This window comes from Artemia franciscana, chromosome 5, assembly GCF_032884065.1.
Source record: "Artemia franciscana chromosome 5, ASM3288406v1, whole genome shotgun sequence".
NCBI lineage: Eukaryota > Metazoa > Arthropoda > Branchiopoda > Anostraca > Artemiidae > Artemia > Artemia franciscana.
This window is the reverse complement of record NC_088867.1, coordinates 40,819,751-40,838,067: the sequence shown is the minus strand read 5'-3', so window position 1 is coordinate 40,838,067 and position 18,317 is coordinate 40,819,751. Positions and strand designations below refer to the sequence as shown.

The window sequence follows — 18,317 nt, the reverse complement described above, 5'->3', positions numbered from 1 at the left end:
ACCTTTGCTTAGGATAAATATTGCAAAATTCATGGTTAATAAACGAAATATTGTCAAGTGCTGTACTAATATCAGTTTGACAATCTTAATAGTAATACATTAATCATCTAGGGAAAAGTTTCCAAAACTGTTTGTTTCCTCATACGCTTGATAGAAAAACTGATATCATAAAAAATTCGAGACAGAATAGCCAAGTTGGCTTCTAAAAAACTTATTTACTTCTCAATTCCGAATACTTGTTGTTACCTTTTCGGGTATTTATCCGTAACTATAAGGAATATACTTGCTATTGTATACAGTACTAGGCAAGTCAAGTGTTTTGGCGCTAAAACTCCAAGTATTTTGTGTTGCAGTACAAAGCAAACCTTATAATATTCAAGACATTTTCCTTCTCTCTTATAAGGTTCTCTCTTATAGTGTATAAGAGACCTTATAAGGTCTCTTATACACTGGCACCATTTCAGTAACTGTAAGGATAAAAAAACACGCTTTGAATCACTGCTTTCCATCTGAAAATAATATTTCTGTGATGCCCCCCCAAGGCACTTTATCCGTCCCCATCCTTTTCTTTGATGTAATAAATAGCGCACACGAAAGAAAAAAAAATCAATGGCAATAAGTTCACGGCAGTTTAACAGAAACTTAATTCTGAAGAAAACAGCCTGAACAACAAATATAGTTAGAGAAATTCCAAAGCTAAAAACATAATAAATTGGGGGTACATTTGCAGAGGTTTGTTATTTCAAGAATATGATTGACGGAAAAAATTTTATAAGGACCACCCAACTGGGCAGTTTTTTGACACTGCCCACTTGGTCACTGCAACATAGCATCATAATTACGTCTATTCATAACGTTCGAACAAAAGACGAAGAAAAACAAAAATGATTAAGAAATCAAAGGTGGGCGATTTTCTATTAGTCAAAGAATAAGTTATTTAATTATTTAATTAGTTTAAGACGGCATTTCTTTTTCTTTGTCGTTTTTTTTTGTGTCTGATTCCATACGGTTTAATTTGAAAAGCTAACCTTTTTAGCGGAAGTATGTGTCGAAATATATACTTATGTTGTTTTTTTTTACAGATTAAAAATTGCCCTTATTTAGTCTAATAATAGTTTTTTTTCTTTTTTTTTTTGTTGAACATAGAATAAATTACTCGGAGCCATGATGATAGGTAACGCATATATACATGATAGCACATGATAATTCACGATAAAACAAAGCCGAAAATAGTGCAAGCCATTTTTACAAATCAAAGAGCAAATGTTAAAAAAAATTGAGGAATTTTGAAATTAAGGAAAACATTTGCTTAATTTTTCGTAAATGGAAAAGCAGTGTGGTCTACGAAATTATTTAAGCAAATTTTAAGTCGCTTGAATTGTCAACTAGAACAAGGTATCCTAGCAACCTATTTAAAAAAAAAACAATGTATACTATATATGTATATGTAAATTTTTATTTGGTTTTCCTATTTGTTTTAGTAATACTGATTTAGTTCAGAGACTTAAAATAAAAGAGTCATTGATATTAGCTATGATTAAGATATATTATTTTTATCGTAAGTCTGAAAATAATTTCTCTATACATAGACTTCCCCAATTTTTTCTTGAATTTAAATAACGTTTTATATTTTACTTTTTTATGTATATTATTCAGACATGTTTTAAGCATATTGTAAATCATTGCTTTGATGCATCTGTTGAAGTATTTTTACAATTTCATTTAAGAATTTTACATGCTCTTCGATTTCAGGGAACTAAGTAACTAATGATACAAATGACCTTGAATACACTTCACCTGTTTCGTACCTCTTGTCCAACTTGGAAACTATGCATCGAAATTTAAAGAATTGAAAATAGCACACTTTTATCAAAACCATAGTTTTCATTTCCTATTTTTTGCTTTTAAACAAATTAATGACCTTATAGCAGCAAAGGTTCTGGCTTTGGTTTTAAAACTAATTGCTTTTCTTTATTGAATTACTCGTACAGAATACTCTCAGCAATCCAATTTGTAATGCCTTTACTTATTGCCAATGATAGATTGCGTCATTGTGTTCCATATTCAATTATTTCTTAGTTTCAGTCATAGGAGCTACTAAATATATATCATGTTATAATTTATATTATATATTATATTGTACTAAATATAGCATATATAATATTATAAAAATATATATTATATACAGTTATATTATGTATTTATACTTTCGTAACATAAAATATATCTTAATTTTATTTTTATTTTTTTTTTACGAACTTCTCTATATAAATTTCTATAGCTTATTTATAAACTTCTTCTTTTTTTCTATATGCTCTTCTCTATACACATATAATTTTATGCTTGAAAACTTATTTCCTTTCTTAGTTTGTAGCTAGTTGCATATTAAAATCTTTCTAAACAGCAGACGTTCCTCAATTTTGCAACACTAATTACAAAAAGCTGTAATTTATCTTTTCAAACAGTTCGTGGTAACGAACTGTAGTAAGGAGCGACCCGGCTCAATAGTAACCAAAACTCTAAAAAACCGAATTTTGATACCAATAGCTACATCAAAAGAATCGCATAATGCTGATTTTAAATATTTAAGTTTCATCAAGTTTAGTCTCACCCACAAGAAGTTACGAGCCTGTGAAAATTTGCCTTATTTTAGAAAATAGGGGGAAACACCCCCTAAAAGTCATAGAATCTTAACAAAAACCACAACATCAGATTCAGTACATCAGAGAACCTAACTGTACAAGTTTCAAGCTCCTATCTACAAAATAGTGGAATTTTGTATTTTTTGCCAGATGGCAGATCACGGATGCGTATTTATTTGTTTTTTTTTCAGGGGTGATCGTATCGAACCAGTGGTCCTAGAATGTTGCAATAGGGCCGATTCTAACGGAAATGGAAAGTTCTAGTGCCCGTTTTAAGTGACAAAAAATGGGGGCACCTAGGCCCCCTCCCACGCTAATTATTTTCCCAAAGTCACCGGATCAAAATTCTGAGATAGCCATTTTATCCAACATAGTCGGAAAACCTTATAACTATGTCTTTGGGACGACTTATTCCCCCAGAGTCCCCGTGGGAGGGGCTACAAGTTACAAACTTTGACCAGTGCTTACATATAGTAATGGTTATTGGGAAGTGTACAAACGTTTTAAGGGGGATTTTTTGGTTGGGGGAGGGGTTGAAAAGAGGGGGGATATGTCGCGGGAACTTTCCATGGAGGAAGAAAATTCCCATGTACGGAGCACAGGATTTTCTAGCATTATTAAAAAAAAAAACAATGAAAAAATAAATAAAAAAAAGTTTTTTCAACTGAAAGTAAGGAGCAGCATTAAAACTTAAAACGAACAGAAATTATTACGCATATGAGCGACCTTCTCCTAATACCTCGCTCTTTACGCCAAAGTGTTTTTAGTAATTTCAACTATTTATTCTACGGCCTTTGTGATTCATGGATCATTCTTTAGGAATTGGGACAAAACTTAAGCTTTAGTGTAAAGAGCGAGGTACTGACGAGGGGTGAACCCCCTCATATACGTAATAAAAACATACGAATACAGAAGTTCGTTATGTAAGCTAACTCGTAAGTTACGTATATCTTTTACTAATAAAAACGTTCGCAAAAAATTTGAAGTTATAGTTGCCTTTTAAGTAATCAAAACATCGGAGGGCAACTAGGCCTCCTCCCCGCTCATTTTTTTCTCAAAATCATTCGGTCAAAACTATAAGAAAGTCATTTAGCCAAAAAAATAAATATAAAAATTTCGTTTTAATTATTCATCTGCGGAAAGCCAAAATCAAAATATACATTAATTCAAAAACGTTCAGAAATTAAATAAAAATAAGTTTTTTTAACTGAAAGTAAGGAGCGACATTAAAACTTAAAACGAACAGAAATTACTTCGTATATGAAAGGGGCTGCTCCCGCCTCAACGCCTCGCTCTTTACGAAGTTTTAAAAGTAGAGTTGAGAGAAAGAGTCAAACTTTATCGTAAAGAGCGGGGCGCTGAAGAGGGAACAGCCTCTTTTATATATGAAGTAATTTCTATTCGTTTTAAGTTTTAATGTCGCTCCTTACTTTCAGTTAAAAAAAAAACTTGTTTTTTTATTTAATCACAAACACAAAGCAAGTTAATTTTCCTAGGGGAAATTAGCAGGGTAGCTATGGAACAGGGGAGGGGGAATGAACCCTATTTAGTGATTTCTTTCTGGAATGTAGAGTTTTTAGGAGGTATTACCTTCTTGTTACATACATACTGACAACAATCCTTGTTTAACAGTGATAGCAAAAGAGAAACAGGATGTCTAAAAAAAGTACAAGTGGAGAGGATTCACGCGTGACAAACGTACACACGTTGATAAAGACGCGTAAAATGCGTATGGAAATGAACTGTGTACAGAAAGAAGAAGGTAAAAATTCAAAATAGGGATAATAAATATCAGGAATAATAGGGATAAAAAAATAAAATCAGCGTAAAGTTACAATTAAACAATTGAACTACAAATTCCGTTGGTAAATTTGAGATTAAAGAAATTTCCCTAAGAATTACAGAGAATTCATCAACACTAAACATAATCAAATCATCAAATAAATGATCAAAAGAATCAAGAAAATAAATAACAGACACAAAATTTAATGATCTATAAAATGAGACTAACCGAGAATGGATTAAGAGAGTTGCTAGCGCTGTTCTGTGACTTGACAGCTAAAAAGGGAAAAGATGTCTCTTCTGCAGTTTTGATACTATTCCCATTCTTCATGTTATTTCCACCTCCAAACAAATCAGCTAAAGAAGAAAAAGATCAAAAAGTTTAAAAGCTTAATTACAGATCCAGGAAGCTACATGTAAAACAAACTATTAATTCACTGATCCATATTGAAAATAATAGGTTCTATAATCACAATTAAATAAGAAAATTACACACTGTACAAAAATTAACGTTAAGGTTACATTCTGCACTCAATTACTTCTCGTCTCATTCAACTATGAGTTCATTAAGCCTTACTAAATATATTCACTATGAGCTCATTGCACCTTATTGAGTATAAAAGGATATATGGCTAAAACATAAACTCGAACTTTGCAAAAATTAACGTCAAAATATGCAGTAAATTTTGCAGTCAATTACCTCTGATATAATTCAAATCTGAAATGAATTAACTAAACACCGCTGCCGTCATATCTCATAACGGTGCTACCGTTGGTCAAATTGACGATCCTGCGGCACGGGTACGTACACAAAAATTCATTATAGGAGGAGGAGCACAAATGAAAAAGTTAAAAAAAAAAAAAACAACAGGGAGATAGATGAATTGTAACAGATGCAGATCAGATTACTTTTCTGTCTGTAAATGCCTTTACCTTACCTGTCTCAAGAGTAACGACGAACACCACACTGCTTTTCCAGAGTGCTTCTAGTTCTTTTGATTTGGCTCTAAGCAGCCATATTTTCATAAACCCTCAATATTACCCTCACCACCCTCAATATTAATGATTTGGGTATTAAACAAGTTGTTTGAGAGGCAACAAAAATTAAACTTTTTAAAGTGTTATTAAAAATAACACTTCTTTAAATAAAGATTTGGGACAATAAACACTTAACACATTATACGGAAACTAATTAAAAACAACTTTACAAATTACATTACAAAGCCAATAGTCAAAACCAATGAAAGTCTAACATCAAGACCTTCTAGGTTAGCCGCCAAAAAAGCGAGAATCAAACAGTTCGTGGTAACGAACTGTAGTAAGGAGCAACCCGGCTCAATAGTAACCAAAAATCTAAAAAATGGAATTTTGGTACCAATAGCTACATCAAAAGAATCACATTTTAATGCTGATTTTAAATACATAAGTTTCATCAAGTTTAGTCTTACCTATCAAAAGTTACGAGCCTGAGAAAATTTGCGTTTTTTTAGAAAATAGGGGAAAACACCCCCTAAAAGTCATAGAATCTTAACGAAAATCACACCATAAGATTCAGCGTATCAGAAAACCCTACTGTAGAAGTCTCAAGCTCCTATCTACAAAAATGTGGAATTTTATATTTTTTTCCAGAAGGCACATCACGGATGCGTGTTTATTTGTTTTTTGTTTTTTTGTTGTTTTTTTCCCCCAGGGTGATCGTATCGACCCAGTTGTCCTAGAATATTGCGAGAGGGCTCATTCTAACGGAAATGAAAAGTTCTAGTGCCCTTTTTAAGTGACCAAAAAAATTGGAGGGCACCTAGGCCCCCTCCCACGTTAATTATTTTCCCAAAGTCAACGGATCAAAATTCTGAGATAGCCATTTTATTCAGCGCAGTCGAAAAACCTTATAACTATGTCTTTGGGGACGACTTACTCCCACACAGTCCCCGTGGGAGGGGTTACAAGTTCAAAACTTTGACCAGTGCTTACATATAGTAATGGTTATTAGGAAGTGTACAGGCGTTTTCAGGAGGATTTTTTGGTTGGAGGTAGGGGGTTGAGAAGAGGGGAATATGCTGGGGGAACTTTCCATCGAGGAATTTGTCACGGGGGAAGAAAATTTCCATGAAGGGAGCGCAGGATTTACTAGCATTACTTAAAAAAAACAATGAACAAGTTTTTTTTTCAGCTGGAAGTAAGCAGCAGCATTAAAACATAAAACGAACAGAAATTATTACCCATATGAGGGGCTCACCTCCTCCTAATACCTCGCTCTTTACGCCAAAGTATTTTTAGTAATTTCAACTATTTATTCTGCGGCTTTTGTGATTCAGGGGTCATTCTTAATGAATTGGGACAAAATTTAAGCTTTAGTGTAAAGAGCGAGGTACTGAAGAGGGGGCGAACCCCCTCATATATGTAATAAAAACATAAGAATACAAAAGTTCTTTACGTAAGCTAATTTATAAGTTACGTATATCTTTTACTTATAAAAAGATTCGTAAAAAATTAAAAGCTCTAGTTGCCTTTTTAATTAACCGAAAATCGGAGGGCAACTAGGCTTCCTCCCCCGCTCTTTTTTTCTCAAAACCATTTGATCAAAATTATGAGAAAGCCATTTAGCCAAAAGAAAATAAATATACAAATTTCGTTTTAATTATTCCTCTGCGGAGAGCCAAAATCAAAACATGCATTGATTCAAAAACGTTCAGAAATTAAATAAAAAAAAACAAGTTTTTTAAATGAAAGTAAGGAGCGACATTAAAACTTAAAACGAACAGAAATTACTCCATATATGAAAGGGGCTTTTCCTTCTCAACGCCCCGCTCTTTACGCTAAAGTTTTTTACTGTTTTAAAATGTAGAGTTAAGAGAAAGAGTCAAACTTTAGCGTAAAGAGCGGGGCGTTGAGAAGGAAAAGTCCCTTTCATATACGGAGTAATTTCTGTTCGTTTTAAGTTTTAATGTCGCTCCTTACTTTCATTAAAAAAACTTTTTTTTTTTATTTAATCCAATCAAAACACGCTCCTCATTTATTTCTACCTGAATGATTTTCCTTATTTCGTATTTTTCAGTTCTGATTGAACTTTCAAGCTATGAAACTGAAACTATTATATTTTACTTTTTTTTTAGTTTTATTGGTCGCGTATTTTATTGTATATCAAATTTCATAACTATATGTGATTCTTTTATAACGGCTCTTAGATATAGAGCTAAAAGTGTCTGTAAATGTTTGTAAATGCTTTAGTAGTGAGACAAGACACATGATAATAAGGAAAAGATGTCAAATGCTGACCACGTAGCTGGATAAATAATTCCTGGGGGGAATTCAATCTCTACTTACTAGAATTTTAAATAGTAGTTTATTATGAGGAGGGGGGGGAGGTAAGGTAAGTACAAGTGAATGAAACCTAAGAAGACCTAAGAAGTAGTAAGATTAGCAACATAATTATAATGAGTAACCACTCAAATTGAGTAGTGCGTCAATTGTTATTGGGCTACCTTGGATATTGAAAGTCATGGATGCATATTCCATGTAGTATGGGTGGAATTGTAGAAACAACACATTTTCCAATCATAAAAATAAGAGCAGCGCTAATTGGAAATTCTTGGCAATAATAAGTACTCTACAAATTTATTACGGATGAAAAATGAAATTAAACTATTGAAAAGGTGTGTAGGATTTGAAAAAATCGCCCTTCGTTCTATTGCGCTGTATGCATGCAAGACATTGGATCTGAAAGCCAAAGACTGTTAGACACCATTGGCCACAACTGGGTCTAATACATCTGTCTGACAATCAGTTTCACTGACAGTTGCTTATCCAATGTCGACCTGGACATAAAGTTAGTTGATATGAAGTAATCTGTAAACCCTTAACTATATAGAGGAAGAAGTTCTTGCGACCATAGAATAATGCATGGGCCTTAAAATGGTTTCAAGAGACACTGTTAATAATGAGACTAAAACTTGCCAAAGATAGCCAACAAAGCTTCTATAGGTCTGGTAGTCAGCCAGAAGATACTGCTTGGTGTGCAATCATTTGTCTAAGCTTTAATGGAAACACTTTTGGAAGGTCTTCAAATCGGCTAGGTGGAAATAGGTTTCAATATATCCATAAATCATTTCATGCTCTAAACAACTTTGCTATGTTACCGGAGGTGTTCAGAAATCCAGCCCGTAGGAAGGTAGGTGAGATGTAAAAGGATTTTTCTAGTGGGGATAATGGAGAGGGGGAGGCTTAACACACAAAAAAGTAAAATTTTATGCGACAATTTTCCATTTGCTTAGGGATAGGAGGGTTTTAATTTAGATAAAGAAAGAATCTCTCACCTTTCAGATGTGCATATATAATAATAGAGAAGGGTTTAACAAACTTGAAAGCATACTTTTACACGACAATTTCCCGTTTTTCTAGGGAGAGGTGAGGTTCAAGTTGGAGGGAGGGGGGATCCCCCACCCCTCAATTATGCATAGTGTATTCAACTAAATACAAAAATTACAGGTACTATCTTTTTAACAAAATTTAAGCTGCATGGGGCAGCCAATTTTCATACTCTATTCTAAGTGAAAAGTAAACCAACTGGATTTTCTCACAATATTGTTTCATCATCTCCCTTATATAAATGGTGGAGAATTTACAATTACGGTGGAAATTCAGGGTCCTAGATTTACTCCTTTCCCTAAGAATTGTCCAAAGATCCAACAGGCTCCCTGAAAATCTCTTTTGAGATGATGGCCATAAATGTGACTTCTGTTCTGTTCTGTCATCCCCCCCCCCCAGTTGTCACAAAAAATCATACAAGTTTTATAACTAGTTGAATTTTCTAAAATTGTTCATGGCATGAATTGTTCATTGGAGACTGATTAGAATCGTTTTCCAAATGTAGGAATCTTCAAATTACAGAGAATAACTGGGCAATACGGGACGGGGCAACACAGAACCATGATTATGAAAGAGTACAAAGACCTGAGGATTACGCCAGGGATGGAGACACAGCCGTTCCTAGCGTTGGTGACACCTGGGGAAAAATTAATTTCATCGTGCCCTACCAACTCAAAAAAAAAAGCAAAACAAGCCGAATCAAAGTGGGCAACCCCCCGCAACGGCATCCCCCCACAGTTACGGCCCCACAGGGCACCTTGCACCCTCTGGAATGGCTCTGGTCGTGAAGAAAAATATATCATGGGACTGCTTAGACTAATCTCAGTGTTCATATAGAAACTAGATTGAAAGAACTGTTACCTTCGTCGTAACAATAGGCTAGGTCAACGTTACTAACCGAAGGATAATTTGATAAAAAGGGTGTGAATTTGAGGATACCAAACAAATATTAAATTAAAAAATAAGCGTATAATAATAATATACTAACTGAAAGTCACTTAGATCCCCGATGCGGGGCAAGGTGAAAACACAAGATTCACGCCACAAACACAAGCAAGCAAGCATGATAGAAATATAGGGTAATAAGCAACTTCTTTTTAGTGTTATAAATCACCCGGTAATATGAATGGTAGGCGAAAGAAAAATCGAAAATATGCTAAATCCAAATAATAAAAATCCAAAAATATGAATATGATGGAACCATCCGTCATGAAACAGTTAAGCTAAGTTTATATTAAGAGGAAAATCAACTTACCAAAAAAAGGATTTAAAGGTCGAGGCTCTCCCCAAAGTTGTGAAGTGGAGGAAGAGCTATGTAAAGGAACCCAATGGTCTCCACTAGAGCCAAGACTCCGCCCAGACGATGTCGAAAAAGCAGAATCATTAAATCCACTCAAAACACTAGTACTTCCACCCCAAGAAAATCTGTTCATAGTTGATAATGTAGAATCTAAAAAGAAAAAAACTGCCTATTAAGCACTTCGAGACAGACTTATTAAACTTGTTTATTACTAGGAATTCCTTAAATATACAGTGGTGATTCCCGGGCCATGCTACAAAACATACTGAATAATTCCTGTACAAAGCAGGGCACAGGGTCAATTGCAAACTTAAAATACGACTAAAACCATCCGGCGGAAATCTATTTCGCCAAAATTTATTATCTTTAGCGGAAAGCTAACAATTTATCAAAGAATTATTAGAGACAGACAGCTAGCTTACCATACTAGCTATATTTCAGCCTAAGATCAGATTTTTTATGGAGGAGGGGCTGGAGGAATTCTCTAGGCTGAAATAGGATTACACCGGCAGGTTTAATTGTATTTTAAGTTGATTGATTTAATTGATACTAAAATACAAGCGTTTTATATTGAGTAAGCGATATCATTGCGAGCTTCTTACATCTTTTAACTCAATTTGAGGCGAATAGAACTTCAAACTCCAAAAAGGGCAAAAGTTTTTGTGGATAAAAAAGCACGCTGTTAAAAGTTTAAACTAGCTTTTGAAAACAAATCTTAGAATTCTTAGAAAAGCTACGAAGTACATGTTTAGATTTTTTTGACAAGTTCTTTGAAGGGGAAGGTCCTTAGATCAATGTCAATGGGCTACTCTCCTGTCTATTTGTCACTCATTCCCTGGGTAGAATTATGTTTTGATTTAAAGCTACCTTTAGTCTCTTTTTATTTAAAATGCGTCTCAAAAAGAACATCTGATTTGAAACTATCATTAATTTTAATTGTAGTTGTTGACAGCTTTGATCTGCAAGTTTTGTTACCACCAATCATTGAGGTTACGTTTCAATACTGTGTTTTGTTTTCCAGGTTAATGTTTGTAGTGTTGAGTCACTATTTTTGAATAAATTCGATTCATACTAGATTCAAGCCCGGCGCTGTTTTAGATACCCTATATTTCGTTTCTTCTTTCTTTCTCCATCTCTCTTCTTTATCATTCTTGTTTTTTTATTTACTTTTGAGAATTCTTTATTTGTTTTTTCTTTTAAACAAGAGCTAAGAGCTCATACGGCACTTGTGACGAGGTCAGAAGAGCCAAGAGCTCATATGGTATGACCTCTAGTAGAGTTCTAAGAATCAATAGATTGCTTTAAAAGGAAAATAAGAGGCTTAATGCCGGTCAGGATTTTAAATATGAGCTCTAAGTCACAAGGTCCTTCTAAATATCAAAATTCATTAAGATCCGATCACCCACTCTAAGTTAAAAATACCTCAATTTTTCTAATTTTTTCTCTCCCTTCAGCCCCCCAGATGGGCGAATCGAGGAAAACGACTTTATCAAGTCAGTTTGTGCAGCTCCCTGACACGCCTACCAATTTTCATCGTCCTAGCACATCCAAAAGCACCAAACTCGCCAATACACTGAACCCCACCACCTACCTCCCCCGAAGAGAGTGGATCCAGTACGGTTACGTCAATCACGTATCTACGACATTTATAAGTGTTTTCCAAGATTTCTGATTTCCCCCTCCAACTCCCCCCAACGTCAACAGATCTGGTCGTGATTTGAAATAAGAAATCTGACACGAGTTTTTTCTGAATCACCCGTTCTTAAGTTAAATTTATTTCAATTTTTCTAATTTTGCCAAATTTACAACCCTCAGCTCCCCCAAAGAGAACGGATCCGTACCAATTATGTCAATCTCGTATCTATAGCTTGTGCTTATTCTATCCATCAAGTTTCATCCCAATCTCTCTACTCTAAGCGTTTTCCAAGATTTCTGTTTCCCCCTCCAGCCCTCTATGTCCTGGATCCGATCCGATTCGAATTGAAAATTGAGCATCATAAGATGAGACATAAGATTCTTCTATATATCGAGTTTCATTAAGATCCAATCACCCATTCGTAAGATACCTCGATCTTCAAGTTTTCCAAGAATTCTGGTTTCCCCCTCCAACTCCCTTCAATGTCATCGGATCTGCTCGGGATTTAACATGAGAGTTCTAAAGCACAATATCCTTCTAGATATCAAATTTTATTAAGATCTGAACACCCTTTCATAAGTTACAAATACCCCATTATTTCAAATTTTCCGAATGACTCCCCTCCTCCCAAATCCGCCAAAGAGAGCGGATCCGGTCCGGTTATGCCAGTCACCTATCTTGGACTTGTGCTTATCCTTTCCACCAAGTTTTATCCCCCCCCCTAATGACACTGGATCCGGCCGGGATATCAAATAAGAGATATGAGTTTCGAGGTCCTTTTAAATATGAAATTTCATTAAGATACGACCACTCTTCCATAAGTTAAAAATACCTCATTTTTTGAATTAACCCTACCCCCCCCAACTCCCACAAAGAGATCAGATCCATTCCAGTTATGTCAATCCTGTAGGATTTGTGCTTATTTTTCCCGCCAGTTTCATCTCGATCCCTCCACTCTAAGCGTTTTCCAAGATTTTATGTTCTGCCCCCTCCCAAACTTCTCCTTCAACGGATCCGGTCGGGATTTAAAATAAGAGCTCTTAGACATGATATCCTTCCAAACATCAAATTTCATTAAGATCCGATCTCTCCTTCGTAAGTTAAAAACACATCATGTTTATATTTTTCAGAATTAACCCTCCCCCCAACTCCCCCAAAGAGAGCGGATCCGTTCCGGTTATGTCAATCACGTATGTTTTTTATTCTTTTTTTATCTTTTTTTATTTTTTGATTATTTTTTCCATCAAGTTTCGTCCCGATCCCTCCACTCTAAGCGTTTTCCGAGATTTTAGGTCCCCCCCCCAAACACCCCCAATGTAACCGGATCCTGTCGGGATTTAAAATACGAGCTCTGAGACACGATATCCTTCCAAATTTTAAATTTCATTGAGATCCGATCACTACCTTCGTAGGTTAAAAATACCTCATTTTTTTCTAATTTTTCAGAATTAACCCCCCCCCCCCCCAACTCCCTTAAAGAGAGCGGATCCGTTCCGGTTATGTCAATCATGTATCCAGGACTTGTAGTTATTTTCCCACGAAGTTTCATCCAAATCCCTCCACTCTATGCGTGTTCCAAGATTTTAGATTCCCTCCCCCCCTCAATGTCACCGGATCCAGCCAGGATTTAAAATAAGAGCTATGAGACAGATCTCCATCTAAATGATGGAGATCTCGACACGAGACACGATAGATCTCGATTGAGACACGATATCCTTTCAAACTTCAAATTTCGTTAAGATCTAATCACTCCTTCACAAGTTAAAAATACTTCATTTTTTAATTTTTCAGAATTAACTCCCCTAAGCAGAGCAAATCCATTCCGGTTATGGAAATCACGTATCTAGGACTTCTGCTTATTTTTCCACTAAGCTTCATCCAGATCCCTCCACTCTAAGCGTTTTCAAAGATTTCAGGTTCGCCCCTCCAAATCCCCCCATGTCACCGGATTTGGTCGGGATTTGAAATAAGAGCTCTGAGACACGATATCCTTCTAAGCATCAAATTTCATTAAGATCCCATCACCCGTTCGTAAGTTAAAAAAAATACTTCATTTTTTCTATTTTTTCCAAATTAACCGGTTAATACCAAGTGCAATAAAAACTATGTACTGAAAATTTAATGAAAAGCTACTATAAATAGTTATAACTCATTGCTGCACTAGCCCGCTTAGCATCAAAGCAATAGCGCACGTTTCTCCTCGGTTCAAATCTGTTCAAAGGTTCACTGTTCAATTCATCACTTATTCCCCTTCTTTTGAAGCACAAAAAGTGTTCCGCAATTTTTTAGAATGGTCATCAATCACCTTCCATCCATAAAACCTTGCTAGTGGTACCCCTCGAACCTATAACCTAGAAAACGTTACAGCAGTGCACTATACGAAGATTTCTATTCCATAATTCTCCATAGAATTACAACTTAGCAGATATTATTTTTAAGTCCATAAAACAAGTTTGACATTTGAAAGTCAGACTTTGGGATGTTTTCGAATTGGTGACAATCATTGGAGTTTTAAGATTCGGTCGGTGTTTTTTTTGATTTTACAAGAAAAGCAAATAAATCTTGAAACCAAAATTTCTAAAAGTAATTAACTTTCCCTGGTTAATGGCAAGTAGTTAAAAAGTTACAATCATCTGTTTCCTTAATAACTGTAAGACGAATAAAATATAGGTAAAGATAAGTACAGAAGTAATAAAAACACTCAAACGGATTAAACAAAGATGCAAAGTAAGAGAAAATAGCAACACAACAGACCTAAGAAAATATCTAGATAGAATGTATCAAAAATAAAATAACAAGCGACGAAAAAGAAAACCGAGCTAATGTTACATTCTAGAGGAAAGAAAAAGATGTGGATAAAATCATTTTCGGATATATGGTAGAGTTATTCATTTTAATGGCGCATAAACTTTTAAATATCTAGACTAGTTCGGTGCTACTAAAACGAATTAGAAAGGCAAGTACGAGTATTAAAGCTTAAAATAAACTTGAATTGAACGAAAATTTAAAATTCTAAAACCAAAAGTAGAAGGAAGGGATGAAAAACACGCAGAGGCAACGGCATAAAAGAGAACCTAAGATATCACGACGACAAATACCCCGTAGCCGTATTATTGATCCAAATACCTTTTTTTCCCTTTTAATACGTAAATTGGCCGGGTCTTGGCATGAAGCAAAGTAAGTTAACCCGGAAATTAAATATTTTTGTTACAAATTAATCCAACTTATGTCATCAACATTGACGGGAATACATTGACTTTGTATAACACTACTAGAAAGGCCTCTATCATTAAGTAGACTAGAAAGAGAATTAAATTTCTTAGTTAGACTAGCTTTAAAATGCCTGAATAATTAAACTTAAAAATAAATAAATAAACTCAGTAATACAATTAAACATTTTTTATTTTTAAATACTTGACATGGTAAGGTTCTTTTGTTAGAGTTCCCCCTTTCTCCGAGTGTGAAAAAAAATATTTAAGGTTCTTTTGTAGTTCAACTTCTTTTTCTTCTCTGGCTGTCAGAGAAAACAGAAACTAAGCCCATAAAATATAAAAGCGAATAATAGATATATACTAATAAATACCATTCAAATTCTTTTTTTCCTCCACTGCTATATTGTTATTACTTGAGCTAAAAATCAGATCCAAATCCTTCAAAGCAGCATATTTGTCTTCTTTTGAGGACGAGGTCTTCTCCTCCGTCCTAAGACTACTCTCCTCCCACGCAGAATGGCCTTCACAGAAGCTTGAAAAGTTAGCAAAACTAGGTTGAGAAAATTCGTTTTGTTGTTTCTCAGCAGGAATTGGTATCTGAATTCCAGATCGTGTTAATGAAGCTCCTGGCCTTAACTGCTTAGCAGCAATTTCTAGTTGACTTAGAGATGGAGTTAGTTGATTTGTTAGACTTTTAGACTTAGGAGCCGATATCTTGGGAAGTGGTTGAATTTCTTTATTCTGAAAGAAAAGTTACAAGTTAATTTATGAAATAGGCCAAATTTCTCATTCTAAAGCCCTCTAATTATATAGCATACATAAGATAACATAGTTAGAATACTAATTCAATAAAATATTCAATAATTAATTCAGTGGCTATTTAATTTGTGGAAATCTTTCCTGTGTGAATTGGTTTAAAAGCAACAATTTAAGTCATATTCTTTACAACTAAATCAGTTGGTCAGAACTATTGCCTCAAAAAAACTAAATCAGGGAATTATTTTTGCAAAAATTCAGACATTAATTCCAGATTCTTTATAAAAAATTGAGTTGCTCGGGTAACGTGAAGTGTCACAGCAATCTTCAGTCAGCTTCACCAAAAGCGTTTTAAGGAAATACTTTGACTTATTGCTTCGTTGTCATTTATATACCACGTTTATCACCCTTCAAGCCTTTAAAATAGTATTTTTAAAGAAGAATTTTACTTCAGATAAAAGGAAAAAAATTGATTGCTCATTTTGCAGAGACGGTATAAAAAATGCCAAGTTCTAAAAATCAAGTTTATCCTATAGTTCATGACACCTAATCAATATTGCTAGTTTTTACGTCCGCCATGTATACAACCTAAAACGTAAACTCAAAAAATAAAACCTAACACAAACATGCTGCTATTTCTAAAATCTCAGAACGTACAAGCTAGGGCTACACTACTTTCCCCCAAAACATAACAACTATGCAACTGATGGTAGAAGTAATTTGACCTTAGGGCTATTTCCATTCAATTACCCATAGAAACTTTACTAACAATTGCTAAAAATACGTCATTATATTGCATTACTTTTAAGAAAGTAATAAAAAAGGTAGACCAATTAACACAAGTACGTGGTCCCTCGTCCTTGAGGATAAACAAGCTTTTCAATTCATTGCTTACAATTTACTCTTTGTGATAGAGAACAAATCTCCAAAAATGAGATTTGAATCTAACTGGCACCTGAACATCAAATTTCAAAGGTCGAAACTTTCTTAACTAACGTCTCCTTAGCTGTAGGTATCCACAACCAAACTTTATGTAAGCGTCGAAACATCAGTGCGGATGGCAAGTGGTGACGCTTCTAAAAATTTTCCTCTTTTCTTCCCTTCAGCCAAAAACAATTGGTACTCAAAAATACAAATCACGGAAGTAGAATTTTGTGTTGTCGTTCTCTTGTATTGTCTGTTGTTCTCTTCTTATGTTGTTACTCTCTTCTGTTTCTATTGTATTAATTTTAAAAAATTTTCAAGAGAAAAGTTTTGTAAAGAAGATTAAATTAGATAGGCTAAATAAAGCCTAAGACGTAAGTATTTCAAGCATAAACCGAACGTGTATCACTAAAAGCAAAAAATGTAACCCAAAATGAACAGAAATATTTAATATTCTGTATTAATTAATTGTTTGAAAAAGTAATAATTCGTTGAAACTTAAACCAAACACGAGCTACCACAAAAAGGAGTAGGGCTAACACTCTATATGCCTTCTAAAGACCAGAACGTCATTTGCGCTTTACTGAAGACTATTTTTATTTTGAACTTCGTTTATATCGAACTACATTTTATATAGCATAAGAAAGGGAAAAAACTACGAAAGGGAAAATAATAACCAAGAATTCTGAAAAGAACTAATGAAACGTAGACTGATAGTCATTTCGGAAAGTCTGGACATTTTCAGATTTAGTAACGATATAAAAGAGAAGACGTTTAAAATGTATTTTATCTTCGGTAAAGCGCTTATAACGTTCTAGTCTTCAGAAGGGATAGGGACGTTTTCCATACCCTCGTTTGCAATAATTACAATTATTTTTAAGCTTGAATCCATTATTCGTTGTAATTTCAGCTCGTAATGGATTTCAGTTATCTATTCGTAATGGTTTATGTTCATTTTACGCTTGAATAACTATATGTATTTATATTTGCTTGTCTTTGGTTTAATGTAGCTATTTACTTTCTAAAGTTTCAACTTAATTCCCTTAGCCGTTCCTGAAATATCGCAGATACCCCTTTTTGACAACTTTAGATGCATATATTGTCTTTTGATGTAGTTCAGCATCCCCAACAACATACCCTGAGACCTCCAATGCAATGACCTTTGGCAATCTAAAATAGTGCCTTACATGAAAGTTTCAACATATTACCCTGTTCCATTCCTAAGATACTGGGTGTATGCCATTTTGACAATCTGGACAATCCTTTAATTTCTTTGGATTTAGTTCAATAATTGTAGTAGCACTAGAAGTAGCAGTTGAAGAAGTAGTGGCAGTCAACAGTTCCAATGCCAGTAGCACCAGTAGTCGCAAGTAGTCACAGTCGCAAGTAGTTTTAGCCACAATTAGCTGCAGTTACAGTCGTAAGCAGTCACAGCCGCAAGTTGTCACACTCGCAGTCATAGCTGGAAGTAGTCTAGTCAAAGTCGCAGTCATAGCTGCAAGTAGTCACAATCACAGTCAAAAACAGTCACAGTTGCAAGTAGTCTTAGCTGGAATTAGTTGCAGTTACAGGTGTAAGCATTTGCAGTCACAAGTAGTCACACTCACAGTCATAGCCACAAGTAATTAGAGTCGCATTCATAGCTTCAAGTAGTCACAGTCGCCGTCAAAAACAGTCAACAAGTCGCAAGTAGTCTTAGC

General features: G+C 34.7%; 1 protein-coding gene across 1 annotated transcript in view; it reads right to left on the bottom strand.

The window, feature by feature from the left end:
• Nucleotides 1-18,317, bottom strand: part of LOC136027407 (arf-GAP domain and FG repeat-containing protein 1-like) — a 78,341-nt gene that overhangs the window by 2,017 nt on the left and 58,007 nt on the right. The window contains exons 6-8 of the mRNA XM_065704646.1: nt 15,309-15,678; nt 10,045-10,239; nt 4,654-4,781 (exon numbers count right to left, since the gene is read on the bottom strand). Of these exons, the coding sequence (XP_065560718.1) occupies nt 4,654-4,781; nt 10,045-10,239; nt 15,309-15,678 (693 nt within the window). The remainder of the gene's footprint in view (nt 1-4,653; nt 4,782-10,044; nt 10,240-15,308; nt 15,679-18,317) is intronic.